Source organism: Budorcas taxicolor, chromosome 9 (assembly GCF_023091745.1).
Source record: "Budorcas taxicolor isolate Tak-1 chromosome 9, Takin1.1, whole genome shotgun sequence".
Classification (NCBI taxonomy): Eukaryota; Metazoa; Chordata; class Mammalia; order Artiodactyla; family Bovidae; genus Budorcas; species Budorcas taxicolor.
This window is the reverse complement of record NC_068918.1, coordinates 76,779,700-76,805,993: the sequence shown is the minus strand read 5'-3', so window position 1 is coordinate 76,805,993 and position 26,294 is coordinate 76,779,700. Positions and strand designations below refer to the sequence as shown.

Genomic DNA, 26,294 nt, shown 5'->3' with positions numbered 1-26,294 from the left:
AGAATCCTGAAGGGGGCTGTCTTTCCTTCTCCAGGGTATCTTCCCGACCCAGGGATCGAACTCACCCTGTCCTGCACTGGCAGTGGGTTCTTTACCACTAGTGCCCCCTGGGAAGCTCTCTTCCCAGGATTACCTACCCTCATCTGCTGCAGAGCTGACTCCAACCCCCTCTTCTCAAGGAACGTCCTAGCTGCCATGGCAGCCTCCCTCTCCTGTACATACAACCTCTGACCCCATTCTCTGCCTTATCTTTCTCCTTACCACTTTTCAGCATCTAAATTAGTCTGCGTGACACATCTTTTCCAGCCTCTTTCTCCTGACTGAAGTGTAAGGTCCAGAAGGGCAGAGATTTTCCCCTGAGTTTCGTTCACTGCTCAGTATTGAAGACAGTGCCTAGAACACTGATTGTGTTGCTGAGTGAATGAATGAATGAAATAAAATGCCAATCCATTAGCACTGTACTAAGCACTACACTCAAGCCCTGGGAAAGATGGAAATAAACAATTCATACAATGATGCTCTATGTTGTAACTTTTTTTTTCTAAGCAACAGATCTACTCCTCAGCAATCTGATTTATAAGTAACTGGCAAGTTTTAGCTTCTTAAACACCCAGGACTTCAGAACTTAAAAGGCCAATATTAGGAATACTGGTGCCCTTTGTAGCCGCACCATCCTGTTCTCTTTGAAAGGTTTCAAAAGAAACAAATGGAATACACAGTTCAAGGTGCTAATTACATCAGCTTATTAAAAACAAACTCCCAAGACATGCTAGTTCTAACACTTAGCACTTCTCTGTTTACGTAGTTTATTAGTTTCATACACGTGAGAAAGTCAAACACAGTGAACGTAAGATTCCAAAACAGCCAGTACGAAAGGAAAATTCTTTCCACTCACACAGACGGGGCTTTTAAAGAACTGGCTCTGCTGTGCAAATTTGAAAATGAAAGCACATGGCAGTAAACAGGTTTTTACACGCCAGTGTTTCTGAATTTGTGGTAGGCTGATGTTCTGCTTCTTTATGTACTGGGCTGGCCAAAAAGTTCGTTCGGGTTTTACCTACATGAACTTTTTGGCCAACCTAATAATATGCGATTTAAACAATCTCATACAATCAGAAAAGAAGTATTTGCAGTATTCCATACTGTAAAAACAAGGGAGGACTTCATTTGGTAAGAACTTTAAATGGAGCATAAACACTGGATCACTGAGCTGTACACTTGAAACTAATACTGTACATCAGGGTTTCCCTTATGTCTCAGCTGGTAAAGAATCTGCCTGCAATGGGAAGACCTGGGTTCAATCCCTGGGTTGGGAAGATCCCCTAGAGAAGGGAAAGGCTACCCACTTCAGTATTCTGGCCTGGAGACTTCCATGGACTGTATAGTCCATGGGGGTCACAAAGTGTAAATCAACTATAAAAAAAAATATTAAGAGAAAAATAAAATGTTAAAACCTAGCAAAAAGAAAAAGAGTGAGGACTGTTTCAAGACATTCTGCATATCCAGGTCATAAATGACCTAGTTCAATAATGCCAAGTCATTTTCTTATATTAGATTCACAGAGAAAGTTCTGTGAACAACTGCTGCTGCTGCTGCTTAGTCACTAAGCTGTGTCCACCTCTTTGCAACCACATGGACTGTAGCCCGCCATGCTCCTCCGTCCATGAGCTCTCCCAGGCAAGAGTACTGGTGTCAGTAGCTATTTCCTCCTCCAGGGCATATTCCCTAATCAGGGATCGAACCTGCGTCCACCTCTGTGAATGAAGACCCCAGAATAAGACCTTCTGACTTGCAATGGCAAATCAGGCCATAAATGTAGGAAATAAATATTTCAAAATAGCCATTAAAGTTCACTGCTCCTCAACTGCTAGTACTCCACCACCCTCCTGGAAGCACGGTGAGTGAAAGGCTTCCCGTCCCTACTTCTATCTTTCCTGACTTTGAGGCACCATGAATCATAGGGCATCTTGGCTGGCTCTGCGCCCAGATCAAGCTCAGGTCTTGTCCCCACCTCCCTACAGACAAGGGTGGTCGCAGAGGCTTGACATGACTCAAGTGAAAATGCAGAAAAGTCCATTTGATTTTCTACAGAAATAATTCAGAAAACATCTAGAAAGTTATTCGTCAATTCAATTAGTTGATTTCAACCTCATTTCATTTTTTTTCCCTAAACATTAACCTAGTGACTTTAGCCTCCTCTCCCATCCCCTCTTTTGTGGCAACCAAACTGCTAAAAGGTATGAAATATGGAAGAAGGAAGAGGATTAGTCATTGCTGAAAAATATAGTTCCCTGAGGCTGGCACTCTAACAGCAACATTCAAAGAGGTAACCAAGGAAAAGATACCGAGCCAGGGACACTTGGCGGCATGCTTCACCCGTTTTTCCATCACTATAAAATTTTATTTATTGCACAAAAGGCTTTCCGTTCTCATTGGAGAATACCTTACTAGGTGGGAAGATATTTTGGAAAAAGCAAGAGACCCTAAAATAACTCCAAATCAGAGAGAGAATTTAATAGGAGAAAACCAAGACAGTACCATTCAAAGACAAGGAAAGGAAAAATCTGAGATGGAAGTATCTCAGCCCACCACACTCAAATAAGAAGCTGAAAATGAGTGTCTAGGACTAACATCTCAAAGCTTCCACAGACCACTTGTGCAGGGACTTCTTCCTGAGTCCAAATCCTGCCAACTACCTCTAGATCTCCGATGATAGCTAAAACACCCACCTGTCGGGCTTTATGCACGTTCCACAGTTTCTTTTCCAATAAAGGATGTCCAGATAAACTTCAAAGACCACAGAATACGCTGTCTAGAAGGAGACATTTGAGAAATCACTCGATCTTTCCCTACATCCTTTCCTCACCTCCACCTTCCATTTACAAAAAGAAAAATGCTATTTGTGACTTAACAAATTTTTTTATCTAGGTTTGTGGAGGTTTTTCTTGGTTTGCTTTTGTTAGTGGTTTCCTTTCCTTTTTTTTTTTTTTTTTTTTGTCAAGGGAAGAACCAATACAGTGCAATGACTAAGATCCCAGGTTCTCATCTCAAAAAAGCAAATTACTACATTTCTTTGTGCCCCAGAGACAACATCGCCAAATAAAGAATAGCGTCTGTGCGGTGCATTCAGAACTCAGTGACTTCTCTTAGCAGTAACAACCGCCGCTGGTGCTCACAATGTTACGGAATACCAGGACCAACCCGAAATTATCTAGCTTCAAAACTTTCACTGTATCATGGTGACATTATCTTTGTCCAGGTAGCAACAATTTCAGTGTGTGAGGCAGATATGATCATGAGTAAAATGCTATGAATAGGAAGCCAAGAGACCCATGATAAGCACAGCTTCCAAAAATGGTCTTTTCCTCTTCCATGGCAGGGCATACATCTAAAGGCAGGTCCTTCCCATGTTGTGTCCTCTCTTAATGTTTATGCACTCACTCCACCTACCAAGTCTTTATTCCAAGTTCTCTCACATCTGTACATTTAAGTACTCCTCCAACACATATTAGCTCTGCCAGGCCAATGCATGTAAGGCAATGCATCTGTAATCCTTTGTAGCACCTGTCACAATGTAGCACAGGTAGGCATTTAATAAAAGCTCCACAAAGGAATGAATTTTTCTCTTCCAGAACACCACCTTCAGACATGTAGCTTCAGATATCACATGGATGGCTTTAAACCAATTGGCTTTTGTTCCATTTGTTCAAATTTGTAGAATAAACTGATAATAGAATGGGAGGGGAGTATGTATGTGTGTGTGTGTGTGTGTGTTGTATGTTGGGGAAGCTGAAAGATGAAAGCTAGGGGAGAACTTAACATTTATTGAGCATATAAATACCTATAAATATATGTATTAATCTATCTATATACATATAGGCATATACATAGACAGGATACACATCTATATTATATGTCAGTATTCTCACATGTTATTTAACTGAAAACATACAAGACAATGTAGGTTTTACTGACTCCACCACACCAATGAGAACAGATACTCAGGCTTCTGTTTCATGAAGCACATGAAGCACAGACCCAGGCTTCAAAGCCACACCTGTTTACCCCAAAACCTGACTTCACCATTCTAGTAGTGTGGACTTAGAGCAGTTGGGCGTTAACAAATCTTAGCTAACCTTTCTGCTTATCTAAATTATAAAGTCATCTATTAAGGCCTTCCACAGAAGGCCCCCCTCCATTATATTTTTTAAATAAAAGTGACAGCTAGTTAACTTGACTCCCAAGTTGCACACACAAGTGTACGGCTGAATCATCCTTCCAACCACAACTGAGGAAGCCCATGCCTGGGCGCTTGGCCAGGCCAAATGAAGTGGTACATCATCCAAGCCATCCTTTCTGTCCGAGGCCGGGATCATGGAGGGACTGCTCGTGGCCCTGTGGGGAAAGCTGAGGCTTGGAGACCCCGACCGTGGCTCTGGTGGCCTCTGAAGATGTCCCCTCCCAAGCTTTTAACTCCAGTTCTTCACACCAGAGCATGAAATAGTGAACTGGAGCTGGGTGCCCGGGGGGCAGAAACTCAGTGTCTTCCCACCAACTCCCCTCTCCCAAGTCTGAGCGGGAGCACTAGAAAGGGTGGGTCCAGACACAGGTCAGGGCCTGACCCCAGCGCAGAGCCTGGAGGGCAGAGGGGGCTGCGATCATCACATCCTGGTCAGCCCCGGCCCGCCCTCTGCGAGGACAGCTTCCTGAGGAAATCCTGCAGGCTACAGAGAAACGGCTGGCCCAGGCCAAGGATGTAAACAGGAGCGGTGTGTTTCATTCTGTGTCCCTGCACACTCAAGCAGGGCCTTGGCTCCACAGCTTTTGGGGCAGCAGCACCATTGAAGGGCCAATGTCCTCGGATGACTAGGACTTACAAGCCAAGAATGGGCACGACTTCACTCAACCGTTTTAAGACTGACGTGATCTCTCCTATGCTTTTAGCTTAAGAAAGAATTTGGTTGTTGTTTTAGTTGCAGCCAACTCTGTGCGACCCTATGGACTGCAGCCTGCCAGGCTCCTCTGTCCATGGGATTCTTCAGGCAAGAATACTGGAGTGAGCTGGCATTTCCTTCTCCAGGTGAATCTTCCAATGCAGGGATTGAACTCGTGTTTTTTATGTTGGGTTCTTTACCAACTTGCACCACTTGGGAAGCCCCTGACCCTTAAGTAATACCTAACCTCACTCAACCTCATCTGTAAAATGGGGTGATAATGCCAGCACCTGCATCTCATCTCATCTCAACAGGACTGTGACAAGTGAAAAGAAATAACCCCCAATGTCATTTAGCATAGTGCCTGTCACACAGTAAACGCTCAGTAACAATCTTAGCTAGTATTGAGCTCAGTTCAGTCGCTCAGTCGTGTCCAACTTTTTGCGACCCCATGGGCTGCAGCACACCAGGCTTCCCTGTTCATCACCAATGATTGGAGCCTAGCTAGTCTTACAAGCACCAAAATTCGAGAATTGTCTAAACAAAGCCTTGGATGCCACTATCTGTAAAGTCTTTATTTTTATGAACAGTAACACAGAGGTATTTGAGATTTTTTTTTTCTTGAGGCATTTAAGTTTGGCAATTATTCCCCACTAAGCCTTTTATACACAAAGTTTCATGTAAATATTACTTGGAATCAGACTTTTGAGTACCAGAGACTGCATTTATGCTATTGTTTATACCAACTAGAGATAGCAGCCTGGGAATAAAGCTCTTTCCCTTGCCATCAACAATCATTTGGATGGTGGGATCTGCCTCTTTCAGGTGTGAATTCTCCCACCACCACAGGGTCTGAACTGGGGGTCTGGTTTCTCAAGAATCTGAGAACAGTCCTGTCTGCCCACGTGGGTCAGCTGAGCAGAGGGGACTCCAGCCAAACGACATCTTAAAATAGTGACCTTGCAGCTTTTCGTCACTGTGCTTCCTGAGAGAAGCAATGAGGTCAGTGTGAAAATACGTCTAATTTTAGAAGTTAACACAAGGTTATGCACACGGGAAGTGGGAGAGGGAACACTGAAGGCCTTTTCCAATTGATCAGAGGAGAAATTTGGAATTTAGAAATTTCAAGAAAACTGAGAAGACCGATTGGGGCCCTACGTTTAAAAAGTTTTGGAGTTCCATGGTGGTCCATTGGCTAAGACTCTTTGCTCTCAATGCAGGAGGTCAGCTTATGAAAACTGCCAGAAGCACTCTACTTTTGGATGGGAAGGTGGGTGATAGTGCATGGGGTGGGGGATGGAGGGTTGGGGCGAGCCCTGTATTTAAATTGTATTAACTTCATATTTCACTGTTGCTATTTTGCAGTATTTTGTTGGTGTCAAAACTCTTGGAAACAATACTCACCGTATCACTTTGTCAGCAAGCCTGTCAATCACAGATAGAGCCACCAGCCAGAAGGGACTCTCACCTCGACCTTTCACCAAGAGAACCTTCCTTTCGGCCTTGAGTCACTTCCTGCCCCAACTATAGCAATTTCTGGTTTTATATTCTTCTTACATAGTGAATCACAAACTCGAAGTGTGCTCAGGATAGCACACTTTTGCATTTTTAACATCATATCACATTAATGAGGTTTCTTAAGCCCTTTTCTACCCATTGCTGAGCTTGATTCCAAATTACTGATTCTTCTGTCAGTTTTTGAAGGGACTGCATTTTGTTCCATGCGCTTACTCCACTGACTTCCCCCAGCCCTGGGGTGAGTCTGTTTTCAGAAGAAGTGGCAGCTGGGGACCATCTCTGAAAATTTCTGGAGCCCTCTTCCTTTGGGACCGTGACTCATCTTCCTTCTCAGTCTCAGCTTTAAAATTTTCCTTTTCCTCTGCAAATCAGAAGTTTCTTAATAGGATGTCTACTGGGCTGTGTAATAGTCTCCAAAGGGAAGTGATGAAGGTTTTGGCTTGAATCATTGAACTCGCGTTGGAAATGTAATCTATGGTTATGTACTATGGGGAGCAGTTCATTACTAACAGGATGGGCTACAGATGATGTGGGAAATTTAATTTTTCTAGCTACCCACTTTTATTGTACTTTACAAAGAACAGTTCTCTGAAAGCATTTATTCTGAACAAACGGTGGGAATTAAAACTAGTTTATCCCAGGGTCTAAACTTTTTAGGATGAAAATCCCATAAGATTTTAACTAAAATGTCCAGCAAAAAATTCACAGATTAAAATAAAACACACTATATATTATTTCCATTTTCTCCATACTTTCATTCCTGACCCTCAACAATTCCATAAGGAATGGTTTCTGACTCCTCAAATTGTAGTATCTTAGCCATCTCACCTGGAGAAGGAAATGGCAACCATCCATAGCTAAGATACTACAGCAGTTGACACCAGCTCAGAAACCAGGAGAGCAGAGTGGTGTCAGGAGAAGCTTCAAGCAGAGGCAACATTTTCATCCAGAAATCTGTCAGTTAAGTTCAGTTTAGTTGCTCAGTCGTGTCCAGCTCTTTGCCACCCATGGACTGCAGCACGCCAGGCCTCCCTGTCCATCACCAACTCCCCGAGTTTATTCAAACTCGTGTCCATTGAGTTGGTGATGCCATCCAACCATCTCATCCCGTCTTCCCCTTCTCATCCCGCCAGAAGCCTCCATCACTCCTCTCCTAACACAGTCCCTGTGGGACACCATCATTCATCTCCCTCTGAAGGACACAGGGCAGAAAACACAAGGGTGAGCCCAAAGGGTGAAACACAACCTGATATTTACGGATATCACCACCAACATTCCTGGGGCCACGTAGACTCAATCCCCCCAAAACCCTTGGCCAGATTCTCTGACCCTTCTCCCACCCCGAGCTCATTGGCCCCCAGCTAGAATGACAGTCTGTTTTGTCTCTGCACCCTCTCCCAACTTCTCTTTGGGGCAATGGTTGAGATGCGGGCAGGGGCAAGGAAGTGTTATCCTCTTTGGAGGAGTCATTCAATTCTGCCACTGCAGAGCAAAGAGGGAAGGCATTATACATAGTCCCTTTCTGACTAGATATACAGAGAGAGAGAGAGTAATAACAAAGGTAGGAAGAGGGAAAACTTGAAGGCAATGGCCTGAGGGTTTATTTAATGGGAACTTGGGACACAAGGCAATTTCCCATCCATTTCATTCCTTGGCTCATCAGATGGGAAATGCTGGACCTTCACCAAGCAAACACCTCCTTCTACTTTGGCCCTCTTTTCACTCCCTAGCACTTGGGAGAGGGACAGAGGAACTTGTCTTTCCTCATCCCTGGTGGAATTCACCCAAACCCAATCAGCGTTTGTTGCACAGGTGTCTGCGCTGCCCTGGTCAGTTTCTTACTGAAGCTCACTGCTTCTCTACTTTGTCAGCTTTCCTTCTCCTCCCAGTCAAGGTGTTGGTCCGTGCAAAGTATTAAAACTAGAAAAAGTTTTGCTTTCTTTATGCCTGCTTCCTTTTCCCAGCAGCTGCTCCCCTACACACCCAGCACACCCACCTGGATCAGCTTCCTAGGGTTGCTGCATTCCAAAGTACCCCAAACTGGGTGACTTAGAAACATACCATCTCACAGTTCTAGAAGCAGGAAGTCCCAAATCAAGGTTTCACATGTTCCCTCTGAAACCTGTAGGGGAATCCTTCTTTGCCTCTTCCTAGCTTGCTGCAGTGTTTTGTCAGCAATCTTTGACATTTTGTGGCTTAATAGACACATCATTGTCATCCTCTATTTTCATAAAGTTCTGTCTACATGGGTCTTCACAGCATCTTCCCTCTGTGGATGCCTTTGACTGTGTCCAAATTTCCCCACTTTGGATTAGAGCCCACTCTAACAACCACATCTTAACCTGATTAAACCTGCCAAGACCCTATCTCAAATAAGGCTGCATTCTGAGATTAAGACTGAGGGTCCAGAATTTAACACATCTTCTTTGAGGGGGATACCATTCAACCCACACCACCACCTCACAAGGCTATAGGGACAATGGAATGAGATAATGCATGAAAAGAGCTTAGCAGAATGTTTGGTACATAGTACATGATCCATCAGTCAATCTACATCAGCTGCCAACAACATTATTGCTATTATTACTAGTATCTTTTTACTCTATAGCAGCTTTGCTAAAATGGCATTAAAAACAAGTTTTTACAGCACTCAGGTTTGAAAGAATGTTCCAACTACCTCACAAAAATATAACCTCCAAATTCCTTGAGGGAGAAAGAAAAAAAATTACAATGGTTGACTGGGTAGCAAACTGTAGAATGTTCTTTGTTCTATCCAGTGAGTTCTGAAGCTTCAAGGAAGCGAGGAATGTAGAGCTGTGTAGGAATCAATAAAGGAAGAAAGGAAGTCCTCCAAAGAATCTGCTGACAACTGAATTTCTAAGTTCCTTTGGTTTGCAGGAAAAAAAAAAAAAAAAGATTCTATCTACATGCTTTCTCTACATTGCCACAAAGAACATAGGCTTATATTTTTAAAATAATAATTTACTAAAGGACAGCAGATACACAAAGCATTAGAAAACCAGAAGCCAAAGAACCCATTAATTGACTGCTAATGGTCTAAGAAGCAGTGCCTTAAAAATACAAGAAAAAAAGGTGATCACATTTAGTTTTCAAAGATATTTCAGAGTGCTGGCTATAACCCCAGTTGTACAGTGGTGACTATTAATCACCTCCAAGGCGCTGCTGCAGCACCGGCATGCTTTTCTCTGCACTAAGAAAGCTTGTTTTGATTTAGATCTTCTAGGGACACCAGAAGGTAGCGTGCCACTGACTCCAGCCCTCATTCATTTTGCTAAGTCATTTTTCTACCAAAACAACATTTGGAACCTTATCAGCGCCTGCTGCCAAACACATTGCATAAGTCAGGACTTACTTATCTTGACCTAACTAGCAAATTCAGGATTTAAACCAATCTTGCTTTGGCTTGTTCACTTGGTGTCTGGCTGATCCTCTGGGGAACCATCTACAACCAGCGCCCTCAAGCAACTCTCGCCCAGGATTTTCTTCTTTGTATGTGAGAACTTGAAACAGAATGCCCTGAACCTTGTCTGCAAGTAAGTCAACAGGTATACAAACAGTGTGTGTGTCTTTTTAAAAATCTTGATTTTAAAAAATATATACAGATAAATCTAGTATCAAAAAACCAAACTGTTTTGCAGCTTGAAAAACTTTTTGGCTGACAACAGGAGTCTGTGAAAGTGGATCTTCCTGTTTTTCACAGTAGAAGAACAAACTGGGTGTCATGAGAACTGAAGTTTGACTTTTCGAGAATTCGTGGCAAGCTGGTAACAATGAGCCACCAGATGTTTGTGTTTCTCTCTGCCTCCTCAGGACAGATGAGCCTGCAAAGTCTTGAGTGTTTGCCACACTGACCCACAATATAGCATTCACGACCTCAGGGACCAGGCAACCTGGATGGAAAATGGGAAAACGCTGACTGGGCATCACTTTCTGGCCTTCCCTCCAAACTCAGATCAAAGAATAGCAGAGCCCACAACCAGCTCGGTCAGGTTGACTTCAGAGAAGCATTTGAAAATATTTGCAAAGATATAACTTCAGTGTTTTACCTTTATTTCACAGATCAAATAGATGAACTTAGAGGCCTAGAATGTGCAGAAGCCACAATCAGAAATTGCTGAATTATGGGTATTGAAATTTGGGCAGTGAAATGTCAGTGTGTTTGAAAAGGAAACCAGGAACCCTGGATTACTCAACAGACGAGCGAATTGTGGTTGCCAACAAACTGAGTTTCTAGTAGCTATAAGGGCATTAAACCAGTCGATGCATGTAAGGACACACCATGAAACGTAAGGAGTTATATGCCTATGTAAGTATTATCATTTAATTTCTACGAGCAGTACTTACAGAGTAAGGGATGTGACTTGCTGAATAATCTCCTGATGCTTAAGGAGTATATTCACTCTACTTGACTCCCCTCAGGTTTCTATGGAAGCTCTTCCACCATGGAAGAGATCCTGTTTTCTAAAGACACAAGATCTGGGATGTGCAGTCTCTCAGTGACCTGACAAGCTGAGGAGTTCTTTGATATAGAATGAGGGGGTTACCAGCGGACATTCTGGTGTGTTGAAATAGTACATAATTCTCTGCTAGTGCTAAAGTAACATCACATAGATTTTACTGTATCTTTCATGTATCTTTTGACACCTATTTACTTTATTGCTCATTGCATAGCCTCTATTTCATAATATCTTAATCAGGGCAAATCACTACCAGGCACCAGTGTTATGAGAGGCTTTCATTAAGTCATCACCTGGACACCACATGTTACGTAAGTAGAAGCAAAATGCTGCAGAGGCAGTAACGACCTTTCCCCAGCAGACTATGTCCTAAGGCTACATTTTTGTGGAAAGTTCTTAGTAAAACTGTATTTCATGATAAAAATCTGCTTTAAAAATGATGTCTTATCTTTCCAACATAAAATTGTTCATCTTTATAGACTTTCTCAAAGTTTCACATTTTCTATAAATGCATAATGAAGTCACTCCCTAATTAAAATGTACATAAGCGGCATATTATCTAATAATGATTAATAATAATAATCATCTTCCTTGAAACACAAAGAATCTCATTGTCTATCAAGTTCACACTGATAATGTGTCTGCAGGTTGCTTTGGGCTCTTGTGGGGACACTACCATATGATGCTTTTATAAATTCTTGATTGGTGATGGAAGAGTCTTCACTAAGATGTAAAAACACAGAATGAATGCTTAGCAACCTGGGCAAAAACAGTGGTTAATTCAACAAAACCTTGGGAAAATATTTCACAAAAACATTTCAAGATACTAAAAGTAGATTTAGTACAGTTACATGGGTCCAGAACTCAAAAAATAAAATCATTAGTTAAGTGGATATTTTTAATATTTTACATGTTTCTAAGAAGTCAACTAGCAAAAAAGATCTCATGCTACTGTGATACTTAGTCACAGGAGAACTGAAAAATAGCAATCTGTACAACCATTTAAGCTGAAAATATGTTTTCATTACAAATACCTTCCTGCCTCCAGAAAACCCTTCTTATTCACAAGTCCCATACATTTTCTCTCTTAAGTACACGTAACATTTTTAACACCAGTTTCCTAAAGTGAAACATGAAGGTTAATACTTTGAAATAATTTACACATTTGTTTTTAAATTTTGTGTTCTAAAAAGGACATTTGGCAAACATCAAAAACATTAAATCATCAAAAAAAAGTTAAATTAAAACAAATTAAATCAATAGTTAATCCCAATCCTAAATTGAATATGTGGTATCAGACCACCCCTCCACTTAAAGATGAGCGTGAAGGCAAATTAATTCACACTCCAACTAAAGATTTAACTATTAACAGCTAATAATAAGGAACATTTATGACCTGCTTACCATATGCCATGCACACTTCTAGGGATTGAATTAATCTGACCAGACCCAATAATGTAAGTGGCTATCGTCCTCATTTCACTGATGAGGAAACCAATGCACAGAACAGTTAAGGAGCTTGCTTAGGTGATGAAATGCTGAAGCCAAGATCTAAAGCCACTCTGAACTGCTTCCTCTGCTCTTTGCTCCCCTACAAAACAAACTTTCAGTTTTCTAAGAGGTGTTTAAACAATTTTTTCTTGTTTCTAAATGTGCTCATCCTGTTCCTCTTCTCTTGATAAAACAAACAAAATCTAATTATTTTTGTATTATGACTTCATCGTTTAGTAGCTTCAGACTGATAGCAAAATTAAAGGAAACATAGATTCCTAATATGTCTCCTGCCCCCAAACATGCATGCTGCTGCTGCTGCTGCTGCTGCTGCTGCTGCTGCTGCTGCTGCTGCTGCTGCGTCGCTTCAGTCGTGTCCGACTCTGTGCGACCCCATAGACGGCAGCCCACCAGGCTCCCCCGTCCCTGGGATTCTCCAGGCAAGAACACTGGAGTGGGTTGCCATTTCCTTCTCCAGCGCATGAAAGTGAAAAGTCAAAGTGAAGTTGCTCAGTCGTGTCCCCTATCAATATCCCCTACAATTATGTCGTGATTTAAAAGAAACAGATACTTGGTCTTCTTCCCAGTTCTGGTACAGGGCTCCTAACTCTTGAATTTGGAATGACAAGAGCATCTTGTGTCATTCATTAGGGGTCCCTTCAGAGGCATCTGAATTTTTGTTAATGAGGTGACTTAGGCTGGGGCTCCTAGATAGTCTCGGAATGGAGCTGACCACCAAGAAGACCAAGTAATTAGAAGTTAGGCACTTGCAGTCTCATCTCATTCTCGGTATCCTGGAAGGGAAGCGGGGCTAGAGATTGAGTGCAGTTACCAAAGGCCAATCCTGCCTATATAATGAAGCCTCTATAAAAACCTAAAAGGACAGAGTTCTGAGAGCTTCTGGACTGGTGACTATGTGGAGATTCAAGGAGAGAGGTGCCCTAAAGAGCACGGAAGTGAAACAGGAGAGAAGGGGGCAGGGCATAATCTTTGAAACAACAACACAGCCCAAGGACACAATGTCAACTGATTAGAATCAAATGGGTCCAAGATGGCAGACAAGTCAACTTCATCTAGACCTTGGTCCTCAGTGTATGCTCACTGTAACACATCAGCAAGCTAAATGACATAGCCAGAGGTCCCAGGACAGTTCCAAGGCCGATCAGCAAAGACCGAAAGATGGGCCGTGGCTCAATTTCTGGAAATCTCCTCGCTTTCCCCAAAAAAGGTTGGAATAATCCTTCCACTCATTTACTCAGCCCATAAAAGCTAACCATGCCACAATTCGGGGCCCACTCACCCTCTGCAATGGCCCACACTCTGCAGACTGTGTTTCTCTCTGAATAAATCCACTTCTTACCAATCACTTTGTTTCTCACTGAATTCCTTCTGTGCAAAGACACAAAGAACAGGTGAGTAATTCTAATTAAAAGATTATTGGGTTAAGTCCCACGCAGGGTTTTGACTGGGTTTGAGTCCTGGCCTTGTGGGTTCAAGTCCCAGTCTGAGGTAAAGGGTTTCAGAAGCTCTACCCTCTCCCCACATACTAGCCCTAAGCAAGGTTCTTCCAACTGGCTGTTCCTAAGTTATATCTCTTTATAATCCCATAACCCAGTAAGTAAAAACTGGTTGATTTAGCAAGTAAATTGGGTTTCCCAAGTTCTGAGTGCTGCCGTAGCAAATTAATGGAACCCAGCAGCCAGCCAGTCGAAAGCACACATAACAATCCGGACTTGCGGTTGGCAACTGTAATAGGGGCAGTCTTTGGGACTCAGCTAGTAGATAGCAGGACCTAACACTAGCAGAAAAGTGTCAGATTTGAATTAAATTTGGGGAAACTCAGTGTCCACTGAAAATATGAGGATTGCTTGGGATATTGAAATAAATCCACTGTACACATTAGAGTGGTAAGTACATCTGTTAGAGCCTACATTGTCACATCATAATCACCCCAAATGCAAAGCATCCAACATGATTCACTCTTGCTGGTGAACATCTATTCATCATTATAAAAATTCTCCGTGCTCCGCCTATTCGTCTGTCCCTTCCCCCGACCCCGACAACCACTGATCTTTTCAATGTCTCCATAGTCTTGCCTTTTCCAAACTGTCATACAGTCAGAATCAAAAATCTCTTCAGGTTGGCTTCTTTCCCTTAGTCATAAGCATGTAGGGTTCTTCCACAACTGTTGATGGCTTGATGGCTCATTTGTTTTTATCCCTAGATAATTTCCACCAAGCTTTACGTGTCCATTCACCTACTGAAGGACATTTTGGTTGGTTCCAGGTTTGGGCAGTTACGAATAAAGTTGCTATAAATAGATGTAGGCAGTTTTTTGCTTGGAGGACTTAAGTTTTCACTTTCTTTGGGCAAACACCAAGGAGTGCAATTGCTGGACTGGATGGTAAGAATAAGGCTTAGTTTTGTAAGAAACTACCAATGGTCTTCCAAAGTGGCTGTACCGTTTTTCATTCTCACCAGCAATGAACAAGAGTTCCAGTTGTTCCTCACCTTCTTCAGCATTCGATGTGGTCAGTGTTCCAGATTCTGGCCATTGGTAAAGGTGTGCAGGGGTATCTCACTGCTGTTTTGTTTAAAAAATATTTTTTTAACCTTCATATTTCCAAACAAGGACACTTGTAAAATTGTTAATGTTTTATCTTATGTCTGTGCTCAGACACGTTCAACTCTGCGACCACGTGGACTGTAGCCCACAGGCTCCTCTGTCCATGAAATTCTTCAGGCAAAAATACTGGAGTGGGCTGCCGTTTCCTACTCCAGGGTATCTTTCTGATCCAGGAATTGAAACCGTGTCTCCTGCATCGCCTGCATCAGCAGGAGATTCTTTACCACGGTGCCCCCTGGGAAGCCCTCATACTACAACCACAAGACTCGATTTTAGCCGAAAGGCCAAGAAGCGGTTATCTTATAAAGAGGCCTTTAAAATCCTATGAAAATGAATGTAAGCCTATAGCACAGTTACTTATTCTTAAACTAGAACATTCCTTTCTTCTTAATAACAAATAATATTGAAACACTCAATTTTTAAGAGTGCCCAAAAAAGCATAAAAACATTTTTTACCTCGAGTGTGAAAAAAAAGTGTTGGTTGATAAGAAGTCTTAGGCAAAAGTCATCAAGTCCACCAAATTAGGATAAATTTTGAAGTAACCAAGAATAAGGATACATACTAAACTAAAAAAAAAGACAACAACACGTTTTTCTTCTGCCCTTCAATAATACTAATAGTTAAGATTACAATTATAGGCATTATTTTTCCTTCAGTTTTCATTCCACATTCAATTCTTCATACCAGGACAGAAAATGAAGCCACAACAGGCACAGAGTGATGTGTGGATACACTGGACCTTCCTCATTCACTACTTGCTGTAAAACCAAACAAGCAGTGGATGAAGCAACAAAACCAACCATGAGTCAAATCTGCATCACAGACGCCAAGGAGAGCTGCCAAGTATGTCTATGGACACACAGAACAAAACTCTACAGAGCAATCACTATAAACTCAAACGTATCCATGTTCTCACCAATCAGCTTAGAAAGTTGAAAGACAAAAGGAGGTCCCTTCAAAAAAGAAAGAATACGGGTTCCAGAGAGGAAAAACTATCTCATTATCAAGCTCTTGTGTTCTGTGTCTCTAAGATACTCCAATGTCTGAGTCTCCAGCCTCCATGTCGGATTCTCTATTACAGGACTTGACAAGCAAGAAAAAATACAAGGTAAGTTATCTCTAGGAAGCATCTCAACTCATAAAGAATTAATGCTATCCAGTGAAACATCTTATGAAACAAAAGGTGGGACACTAGACAGCTGGCTAACAGCAAAGCTAACGACCAGCAGACCCACACATTTCAGGTGTCATTACCAAATTAAGTTAATTAGTAAATTAGTATACGTTTATTTGAGAAACAACAATTCCAAGTCATCATAAAAATACATTTTATCTCAAAATCAGTCTGAAGGTTTACTGCTTACAGTCTTGCATTGATATTAAAAGGTACAGTTAATTCTTACAGCTTTAGCCTCTACACATCTAAATTCATTATTTTGAAATCAATTTTATTCCTACCCTAAGAAAAGAATGTGTGTAAACCATGGGTAAGCTCATCATATAATATAGCGGGATTATGATGGTTAAGTCTGAAGCATAAAGTATTCTTCGACCCAAGGGTTTCAGTGGTAAAGAATCCATTTGCCAATGCAAGAGACTAAGGTTCAAGCTCTGGGTAGGAAGATCTCCTGGAGAAGGAAGTGACAACCTACTTCTTACCTGAAAAATCCCATGGACAGAGGAGCCTAGTGGGCTACAAGTCCATGGGGCCGCAAAGAGTCAGCCAGGACTGAGCCTATACACATGACATGCCAAACTGAGCATTTCCCTCTATTTCACTGTCCTCTAGAATTAGCTTTTACAAGATGGAATTAAAGATCCTTTGGTTATAGCATTGTGTGTGTAGTTATAAACAATAAATCTCTTTTAAGGAAACAAATCATTCACACCAGGGCAAAGACAGGTAAGCAAATATGTGTACACATAGGTGTGTCAAGATAGACAATTTTTCTTTAGAATGAAAAAGTCACAGCACTACAACATCTCTAAAAATCTCTTGCATTAACCCAGCCTACTCTTGAGCTGAAAAGAATTTATCAAAAGCAAGTTACCAGGAGCAATCCTTGACTACTTACAGAGGAAAATATTGAGATAAACAGAAGCCAGATGATAGATAAGCTAGTACATTTCACAAACGTTTAACCTCTCATCTTCTCTTGCCTAGACCACTAGTCTTCTTCCAAATTCATCACCAACTCATCACCCACAAAAGTCACATTTCTAGAAAGTGATCATGTCATACGTCAGCTTAAAATTCTGCAATGGCTTTTCACTGGAGACTACAGAATGATGCCAGCTAACTCAGCTCTCAACACCCAGTACCCACCTCAGTGGGCTGTGCTCTCCCGTCTCTTTCCCCCTCAGCTCTGTCCAGAAGGCCCTTCCTCCCTTCTTTCCTCCTTACCCTCACTGGGGAACACCTCTCAAGGGAAACCTACTCACTGCCAGGACCCAAGGTGGAAGGCATCTCTGGGACTGACCTGCCTGCACCAGCACCGTGGCTGACCAACCCACTACCCCCTCACTCTATACTCCAGCCTCCTTGGAGCACTCTACACACTGCACCACACAACTAGGTATTTAAGGAAGGGGCAGTGGATGCTGTTTGTCCTTCTGGAAGCCAGGGGTATGTGCAGTTAATACTTAGTTAAAAAACTTTGGCAAAAAGATTGACAGTCCATTGGCTGTTGTTCAGTCACTAAGTCATGTCTCTCTGAGACTCAATGGCCTGCAGCACGCCAGGCTTCCTTGTCCATCACCAACTCCCAGAGCTTGCTCAGACTCATGTCCATTGATTTGGTGACACCATCCAACCATCTCATCCTCTGTCATCCCCTTCTCCTCCTGCCTTCAATCTTCCCCAGAATCAGGGTCTTTTCTAAATAGTTGGCTCTTTGCACCAGGTGGCCAAAGGATTGGAGCTTCAGCTTCAGCATCAGTCCTTCTAATGAATATTCAGGATGGATTTCCTTTAGGATTGACAGGTTTGATCTCCTTGCAGTCCAAGGGACTCTCAAGAGTCTTCTCCAACACCGCAGTTTGAAAACATCAATTCTTTGGCGCTCAGCCTTTGTTATGGTACAACTCTCACATCCGTACATGACTACTGGAAAAACTGTACCTTTGACTATATGGACCTTTGTTGCCAAAGTGATGTCTCTGCTTTGTAAGAGGCTGTCTAGTTTTGTTATCAGTTTTCTTCCAATACTCAAGAAGTGTCCCAGTAGAGATATGAAAGAATGAACTATAAAATTGCAACTGTGAGTTAATTTCCAGGAAATATCAGGCGATTCAAATCCTAGCTCCCCTGTTCACTATCTGTGTGATTCAGGATGTGCACATTTAACTCTCCACTGCAAAATGGGGACAACACTGCTCAATGGTCACAGTGAGAAGACCAAGTAAGGTAAGTATGGGAAGGGCCCCGCCCAGCACTGGGATTCAGTCCCTCTCCTCACATGGTGACATCCTCTGGTCAGAAGCTGGAGTCAGGATGGTGAAAAGGATGCAGAACGAGCCAGGTGGGCGGGGGAAAATGTTTCAGGATAGAGAGCGGCAAAAGAAAGCATGAAAGCAAGATGCTGGAAGGCTAGGAATATGCACTGCCACTTAAGTGCTGGTGTTCCAGGAAGGCGGACCCCTTCCAGGGCCCGAAACTGGGCTCTTGTCTAACACTCGGAAATGAACTGTCCGAGGAGACACACGTGCTGACAATGCACGAGATTTTATTGGGAAAGGGTACCCGGGTGGAGAGCAGTAGGCTAAGGGAACCCAGGAGAACTGCTCTGCCACATGGCTCGCAGTCTTGGGTTTTATGGTGATGGGGTTAGTTTCCAAATGGTCTTTGGCCAATCACTCCAATTCAGAGTCTTTCCTGGTGGCGCACGAATCGCTCAGCCAAGATGGATGCTAGCAAGACGAATTCTGGGAAGTGGACAGACACGCAGTGTCTCCTTTAGACCTTTCCCGAACTCTTCCAGTTGGTGGCGGCTTATTAGTTCCGTATTCCTTATCAGGATCTCCTATCATAAAACAACTCATGCAAATGGTTACTATGGTGCCTGGCCAGGGTGGGCGGTTTTAATCAATGTGCTTCCCCTAACACAGGGGCCTCTTTTTAAAAAAATGATCATTTTATTTATTTATTTGGCTGTGCCGGGTCTTAGTTGCCACATCCAAACTCTCAGTTGTGACATGTGGGAATCTAGTTTCCTGAACAGGGATCCAGGGATGGAACCTGGGTCCCCTGCATTGGGAGTTCAGAGTCTTAGCCACTGGACCACTAGGGAAGTCCCCGGGGGTCTTTTTTGATAGCAAACCAAGGGCCCCAGCCAGAACTATAAGGCTTAATTCTGTCTTTGGCAGATAATTGAAAATTGAGAGGTCTGAGCTCTGGCCCCTACTCTGCTGCCCCAAGCCCTTCCATTACTATCTAAATGAAGGCGTTGAGGGCTCACATCCAGGGTCTCTTTGGTCAGTGCCTCCTGATACATCACCCTGCGATTTCTCTACTTATGTAAAAGTCATAGGCTTTCCGCTGCCTAACAGGAACATAAAATCAAGATGAAGTCAGAATACTTGACACTAGGGCTGACGCTCAGATTCGAAGACCTAAAATTAAGTCATTAGCTAAAGGGCTTACCGTAAGACACCACCCAACAATATGTAAATTACACACTGGTTGGTGCCAAGGTGTTTGCATTTTAAAAGCCCCCTCGGGATCTCACAGGCCTCTTCCCTCCCCCACACTTAAATACAGAGTGAAGGAGAGTCTTTTAAAGGAAAAGGACTTTAGTAAACAGCAAGATACAATTAACCTAGCAGATAACCTAAAGAGTTTATCTATTATGTTTATTAACTTAAATAAACCTACTACACTTTTCTGTAGCCTGCAAAGGAACTAGAAGAGGGGAAGGTCATCTGTGTAGAGTTTGTCTACACAATGGCTATTTTCTAAGCATTGCTAGGAAATGGGTGTAAATTGTTAGCAACACAGCAGGGAAATGTAAGGTTTGGGGGAGGTGCGTCTTGCAGGATCTAGCAAACAATAGTTACTTTCTAACTCCCTTCCTCTCCCTTCCCAGCAAAGGAGAAGTTTTAAATGCCTGCTTATTCCAATTTTGGAGGAAAACTTTATGAACCATCACAATTTACCAAATGGATACTTGGGGCTGAAAATATGATCTACCTCTTCTAATAACCTCAACAAATCCTACTCTTAAAAAAAAAAAACAACAACAAAAAACTAGGCTCCCCAACCCCCAAAATGAAAATGGAATGTTTTGTCTGTAACCAGGGGGACAGAGGATGAGATAGTTAGATGGCATAGTCAATCCAATGGTCCTCAGTCTGAGCAAACCCCGGGAGGTAGTGAAGGACAGAGAAACCTGGTGTGCTACACTCCATGGGGTCTCAAAGAGTCAGACATGACTGAGCAATTGAATAACAACAAGGGAGTAAAAATAAAAGTAAAACCCCCAGAGGATTCTAACTAGTTCTGTACATCTCAACAGAAGTCTAAGAATGTCATCCTGAAAGGTCAGGTTTTGAAAACCCAAGCAGACCATACGTTGCCGAGTTAGCGAACAGAACAGAGTATTTGACTAGAAGATCACGGTTTAATTGCTCAGGGTTTACAAACATTTCCCAGTTTGCCAATACGCTTTCAGTGGAAGTGCCAGAATTTGAGTTTGCACAGCGGAACTGTCCAAGTGGTAGATTCAGCATAAAGAAAATTTATTCTTCATAAAAGCACCCCATTATAAGCCAGGGCATGAGTGTACAGAACTGTATTTTGAAGTGGCTCCTGCATTTAAGAGTACATGCTTTTTTCCTTTTTCACTCAACAAAATCATGTTCAGGTAGAAAATTGAGTAAAATGCCCTCTAGGTCTGCACAATCCGTAGTAAGTAGGGGTTCTCTATTTATATATTCACTTGTTAGCATTTTATTCATGCCAGCACACTCATTTTCATGCCATAAATTATACTGTTACTTCCCTAAATAAGGGTTTTGTTAACAACTATCTAAAAGCAACTAGTTGGTGCTGAACTGTGCAGGACTGAATTAATTTGAATGCAAAATGTGCCCTAATGAACTCAAACAACCACCCCGTATTTACTGAGATCAATGCCTCTGACACCCTCCCCTGGGTCAGAACCAACAAAATCTACCGGGGGTCGGGGTTCGGGGCTGGGGGGTGGGAAGGAGGGGAACGGGAGACAGATGGTGAGTGTTCCTCCTTATACTGCCCCTTCGGGAAAGGGGAGCTGTGCTCATTCAGTTAAAAACCCTAATAGGCTTTGAAGTTCACATTTTTACACTAAGAAGAATCTAAAAGATAAAAGTAGCAACTGTGCCTGAAATCTGCTAAGTATGATGCTTGGATGTATAATTCCCCTTCTACCTCTTACTCCCCTCCGAAGTTCTCTAATAAAAAAGTGAAAGTCACTCAGTCCTGTCTGACTCTTTGAAATTCTCCAGCCAGAATACTGCAGTGAGTAGCCTTTCCTTTCTCCAGGGGATCTTCTCAACCCAGGAATCAAACCCAGGTCTCCCACATTGCAGGTGGATCCTTCACCAGCTGAGCCACAAGGGAAGCCCAAGAATACTGGAGTGGGTAGCCTATCCCTTCTCCAGGGAATCTTCCTGACCCAGGAATCGAACACAGGGATGCAGGGATCTCCTGCATTGCAGGCAGATTCTTTACCAACTGAGCTATCAGGTAAAAAGAATCTTCCAAATTTGTTGTTATTGTTTAGTCGCTAAGTCGTGTCCAACTCTACAGCGACCCCAAGGACTGTAGCCTGCCAGTCCATGGTATTTCCCAGGCAATAATACTCGAGTGGGTTTCCATTTCCTTCTCCAGGGGATCTTCCGGACCCAGGGATAGAACTTGAGTCTCCTGCATTGGCAGGCAGACTCTTTACCACAGGTCCACAAACTTCCAAATCGCCTTTGCCTACAATACCAGATGTAGTCACATTTCTACTAAGTTAATCTGGGACAGTTAACTATGGAGCATCATGGCAACGTGCTCCTGACTGGTGAAGGTCAGAAACCTGGGGTGCAGCCTGACATTGCCTCTAGTGCCCAAATCACTTTGCCCGTCTAGGCTGAGAGATGATTGTTAAATCCCATATTTTAAATACAAAATGAAGTGTCTTTTATCTCTGTAAGAACAGACAAAGTCTGACGTCAGTTTTGTGTCATGATATATTTTTCCAAAGACAGTTTCTTATAAACACTTGGATGACAGCATCCTCAACACAGAATAAAGATCCTTTTCCCCTAGTGACTTCTCATAGGCCCATACAGAGGAGAGATAAGCTTATGTCCTCTGCGTTTGCCTTTTGCCTATGGAACAATCTTGATGCCCAAGATTTAAAGGAAAAGATCTTACAAAAGATGGGGAAGCAAGAGTAAGCACTACCTGTTTAGGACAACCGTTACCGTCTTGCAGCCTCACACAGAACTAAATATTAGCTCTGTAAGAAGCACATATTTTCTTTTCTCCGGCATCGGCCTTTTGAATAACAGGTTTAGGCTTTTTGAGCCCCACCCCGTCTTCTAACTCAGCCAAAGAACACTCTGCTACGACTGACCCAACAGTGCTGGAATCTGCCAGGGAAGGGAGAGTCACTCTTCAGGAAGTGCTCCATGCCACCCCCACCCCCAAACGACCCTGAGCCCACACTTCAATATAAGTGAGCCCCTCCAAGGCTTCCCTCCCCAGCCCACACCCTACTAAGAGATGCAAACCAATTTTCTCAGTGACTGAAAATTTACAGTGAGACCTAAGCAAGAAATAGCAAGATAAGCTTCTGCTGGATGAACTTAAAATACAGTCTATCACCACAACTTTTATCTATGTTCATTGAGTTTTCTGGAATTTCACTCAAGGCCTGTATTCATCAGTAATGTTCAGAAAATGCAAATAGCGTAACTTGAAGTGTTTCTCAATATATATTTTTAAAATATTGGAGCGCCCTTGTGGGACGGCCAACACTCTTGTCTATGGAGTGTGTATTTCCCTGAACAAATCTGCTTTCAAAAAATAAGTAAAATAAAATATCAGAGTGAGAAGAGCAGGTAGAAATCTTTGACTGACCTTCCCTGGCTCTCTGCATAGGACTAATCATTAATACCAAAGGACACCTGAAGATGGAATAACTGGGACTTTTAGGATCTCTGGAAAGATGAGCCACAAGATTATTTGCAAGAAAAAAAAAAAAAAAAAGACAGCCATTACTTATTGTTGTTCAGTTCCTCAGTCGTATCCAACTCTTTGCGACCCCATGGACTGCAGCATGCCAGGCTTCCGTGTCCTTCACTATTTCCCTGAGTTTGCTCACTCACGTCCCAGATGCCGTCTAACCATCTCTTCCTCTGCTGCCCCCTTCTATTAATACTAGTATGCTGAGCACTAGCTATTTATCAACTTAGCTAAATCTCAGAAAATCCAAGAAGCAGATCTTCTTTGCTTCACTTTTCAGGTGATGAAATAGAACATCAGTGCAGCTGGGTACCTTGGCCAAGATCATGCAGTCAGTCAACATGGAAGTCTGGGATCTGAATCCAGGCTCACTCACTACAAAGCCCAAGAGCTGAATCACTGTGGTAAAAATGGTTTCATTATTCCCAAAGAGCTTCTTTCAACAAAGTATACCTCCTTCTATTAAAAAAAAAAAAAAAATCTCCAAGTAAATACAGAGCCTCTTCCAACTGGCTTCCACCATAGCCAATTCCAAATCTTTACATTGAAGTTGACTTTTTATATGTGGAGTAAGATGCCAGACGTACTTACCTATGTGTGGAGTAAGGTGCCTGACCTACCGCCCATCTGATTCCAGTCTACCTGCCTCTCTACAGTGCCATCAAAGCAAATCTACTAACTCCTCAAGGCACGGAACCCTGAACAAGTTAAAGCTTCATCTTCCATGCCTAAAAACTATTTTTCAGAAATTATGCCAAATCCAGGGGCGGGTTTAGTTACTGGACATTTCAAAATACATGACAATACAGATTTAGCAAAATAAGCCCTATTGTTTTTAGCCCCAAACACATAACAAATATCCTGTAATTCTACAAACTGAAAACTGCAGAGTATGTTAGTTAACTTGTTGTGGTTCTGAGCAAGGAGGTAATTGTTTTCCTCTCCTGCTCAGACAACAAACGGTGCAGAGATAAACATCAGTAAAATCACTCTCTTCCCAAATCCACAGCAGCCAAACACGGTTTATTTACATCCAGTCTTGGAAAGACTCTTCCTCTGTCTTTTTCCACACCAACTTCTCAGCAGGTGTCCCAGATTACACTGCAACACCAAACCCGATTGTTTCAAACATCTATCTTTGATGTGATCTGTGGCTGGTTATTTTTTAATTAGGTTTTTGAAATCCTAAACCTTGTGGATTTAACCCCTTAAGAACTAGAGCCGGAGAAGGACGACCCCCAAGGGGTGGGCTGGCCGAGTCGGCGAGCGCGGAGGAACGCAAGGTCCCCTAGAGGCTGCCCTGCGCCGGGGGGACCCACGACCCGCCCACCCCCCGCCTCCAGGTAACTCACCAGGATGCCCATCACGTCGGTCCAGAGCCGGGAGAACGCCTCGGACATGCCCGCGCCCACCTCGGGCTCCGAAGCGGGCTCGGGCTCCGGCTCAGGCGCCGCGCCGGCGGCTCCCGCGTCTTGCTCCATGGCCGGGTCCCCGGGGCGCCCTGGCCCCGCAGCCGCGCGCGCCCGGCCCCGGGAGCCGGTCCCCGCCCGCCGCGTCACCACCGAGCCGCGCCCCCGCGCCGCATCCCCCGCGGCCCCGGCCTCCGACCCGGCGGGGTCCCCCCGGGGCAGGCGGCCGCTCCTCGGCTCTAGGTGGCTGCGGGCCGCGCGACTGACAAGTCCGGAAACTTTCCCAGCCCGGGCTCGGCTTGGCGGCGGGGCAGCAGGAGGCAAAGTTCGCACCACTGAGTTTACCCGCGGGGAACTCTGGCGGCCCCAGCAGCGATGCACGCCGCTGCAAAGGCGTCTCTTCCTGCGGCCTGGACCGACTAACTGGGCACGCGACTCAGTGCTTCCAGTACGTCTGGGCAGAGCCCCGCCGGGTGACCGAGCTGCCTCGGGAACTTGGAGGGAACTCCCCGGCCCCCTCTCTTCAAAATGAGCTCTTCCAGCTCCACATGACTCTCTCCCCTCGACGCTAAAGAAAGCGTTTAGCAACAAAAGGTGCTCTGATGTCAGGCTCTTTGCATGGAAATGAGCCACAGACAGGAGAACAAATCGCCTGTTGAAAGAGCGGCCGCCTGCAGCCTCCCGCCTGCACAAGTTTCCAATCACGCCATTCACCGACACAGTCTTGGCCCCAGAAACTCGAGAAAGTTAATCTTTAAGCGAGTCCTACCCAAAAGAGTTCCCAAGCAGTGAGTGTCACAACGCACACCTCGCCCCTCCCGAAGTCAAGCGACCTCAGGAATTACAACGCTCTGCCTCTGGCAGCCGAAGACTTGGAAAAAACAAGTGTGAAAGCTTGGGCACGAGCCACTGTTTGGGTCGTGTTTATTATGTTTATTACGAGTGGGGACATTTTGGTTCCCGGGTGCCGGCAATGCCCTGCATTGCTAGGGGTTTCAGCGCTTAAGGGGAAATGCGCCTTGGGTTTTAATGGTTTCTTTAATGTAAGGACCGGCGTGGGGTGGGCGAGTGGGGAGGCGGATTTTCAAAAGGAAGTGCTATGGTTGTAACCAGTAAGCCAGCACACTTGGGGCCCTGTGTGTGTTTTTCTAAGGACAAAACCCATGACGGATTTATTTTATGAGGGAAATAGCCCTATAGAGGTGTTTCTCCTTTTGTGATTGTTTCTTTAAAAACCACTCAACTTTCCCTGGGAGATGACGATCCACACTGGATTGGGTGATTGATCACTTTGTGAAGCAGTTCAGCAACCACAAGGAACCGCCTCTCTGTTAAAGGACTGCTTCAAAAACCCAAGTGAGATGCCCCTCGAAGAGAGAACTCCCTGGGGCACCTCCCTGGTGTGATCTTTTTTTTTTTTTCCTTCTGGGTCCACATAAAAAGAGAGGCTAAAGAGCAAGTCCTTGAAATCCCTTCCCTCGAGCATTAATTACCAAAATCCAATAAATGAAGAGCCCTTAGAGGAAAGTTCAAAATTGGAAGAAAAAAAAATTTTCCAAAGGTAATTAAATTTATAAGCATAATCCCCGATGACAATATTTTTGAAAGGAAAGAAAAGGAAT

At 43.5% G+C, this 26,294-nt stretch overlaps 1 protein-coding gene across 1 annotated transcript in view; it reads right to left on the bottom strand.

Moving 5' to 3' along the window:
* The window catches only part of SASH1 (SAM and SH3 domain containing 1), a 194,869-nt gene extending 170,125 nt beyond the window's left edge, over positions 1–24,744 (bottom strand). The window contains exon 1 of the mRNA XM_052645491.1: positions 24,616–24,744. Within this exon, the coding sequence (XP_052501451.1) occupies positions 24,616–24,744 (129 nt within the window). The remainder of the gene's footprint in view (positions 1–24,615) is intronic.
* Positions 24,745–26,294: the final 1,550 nt, after the last annotated feature.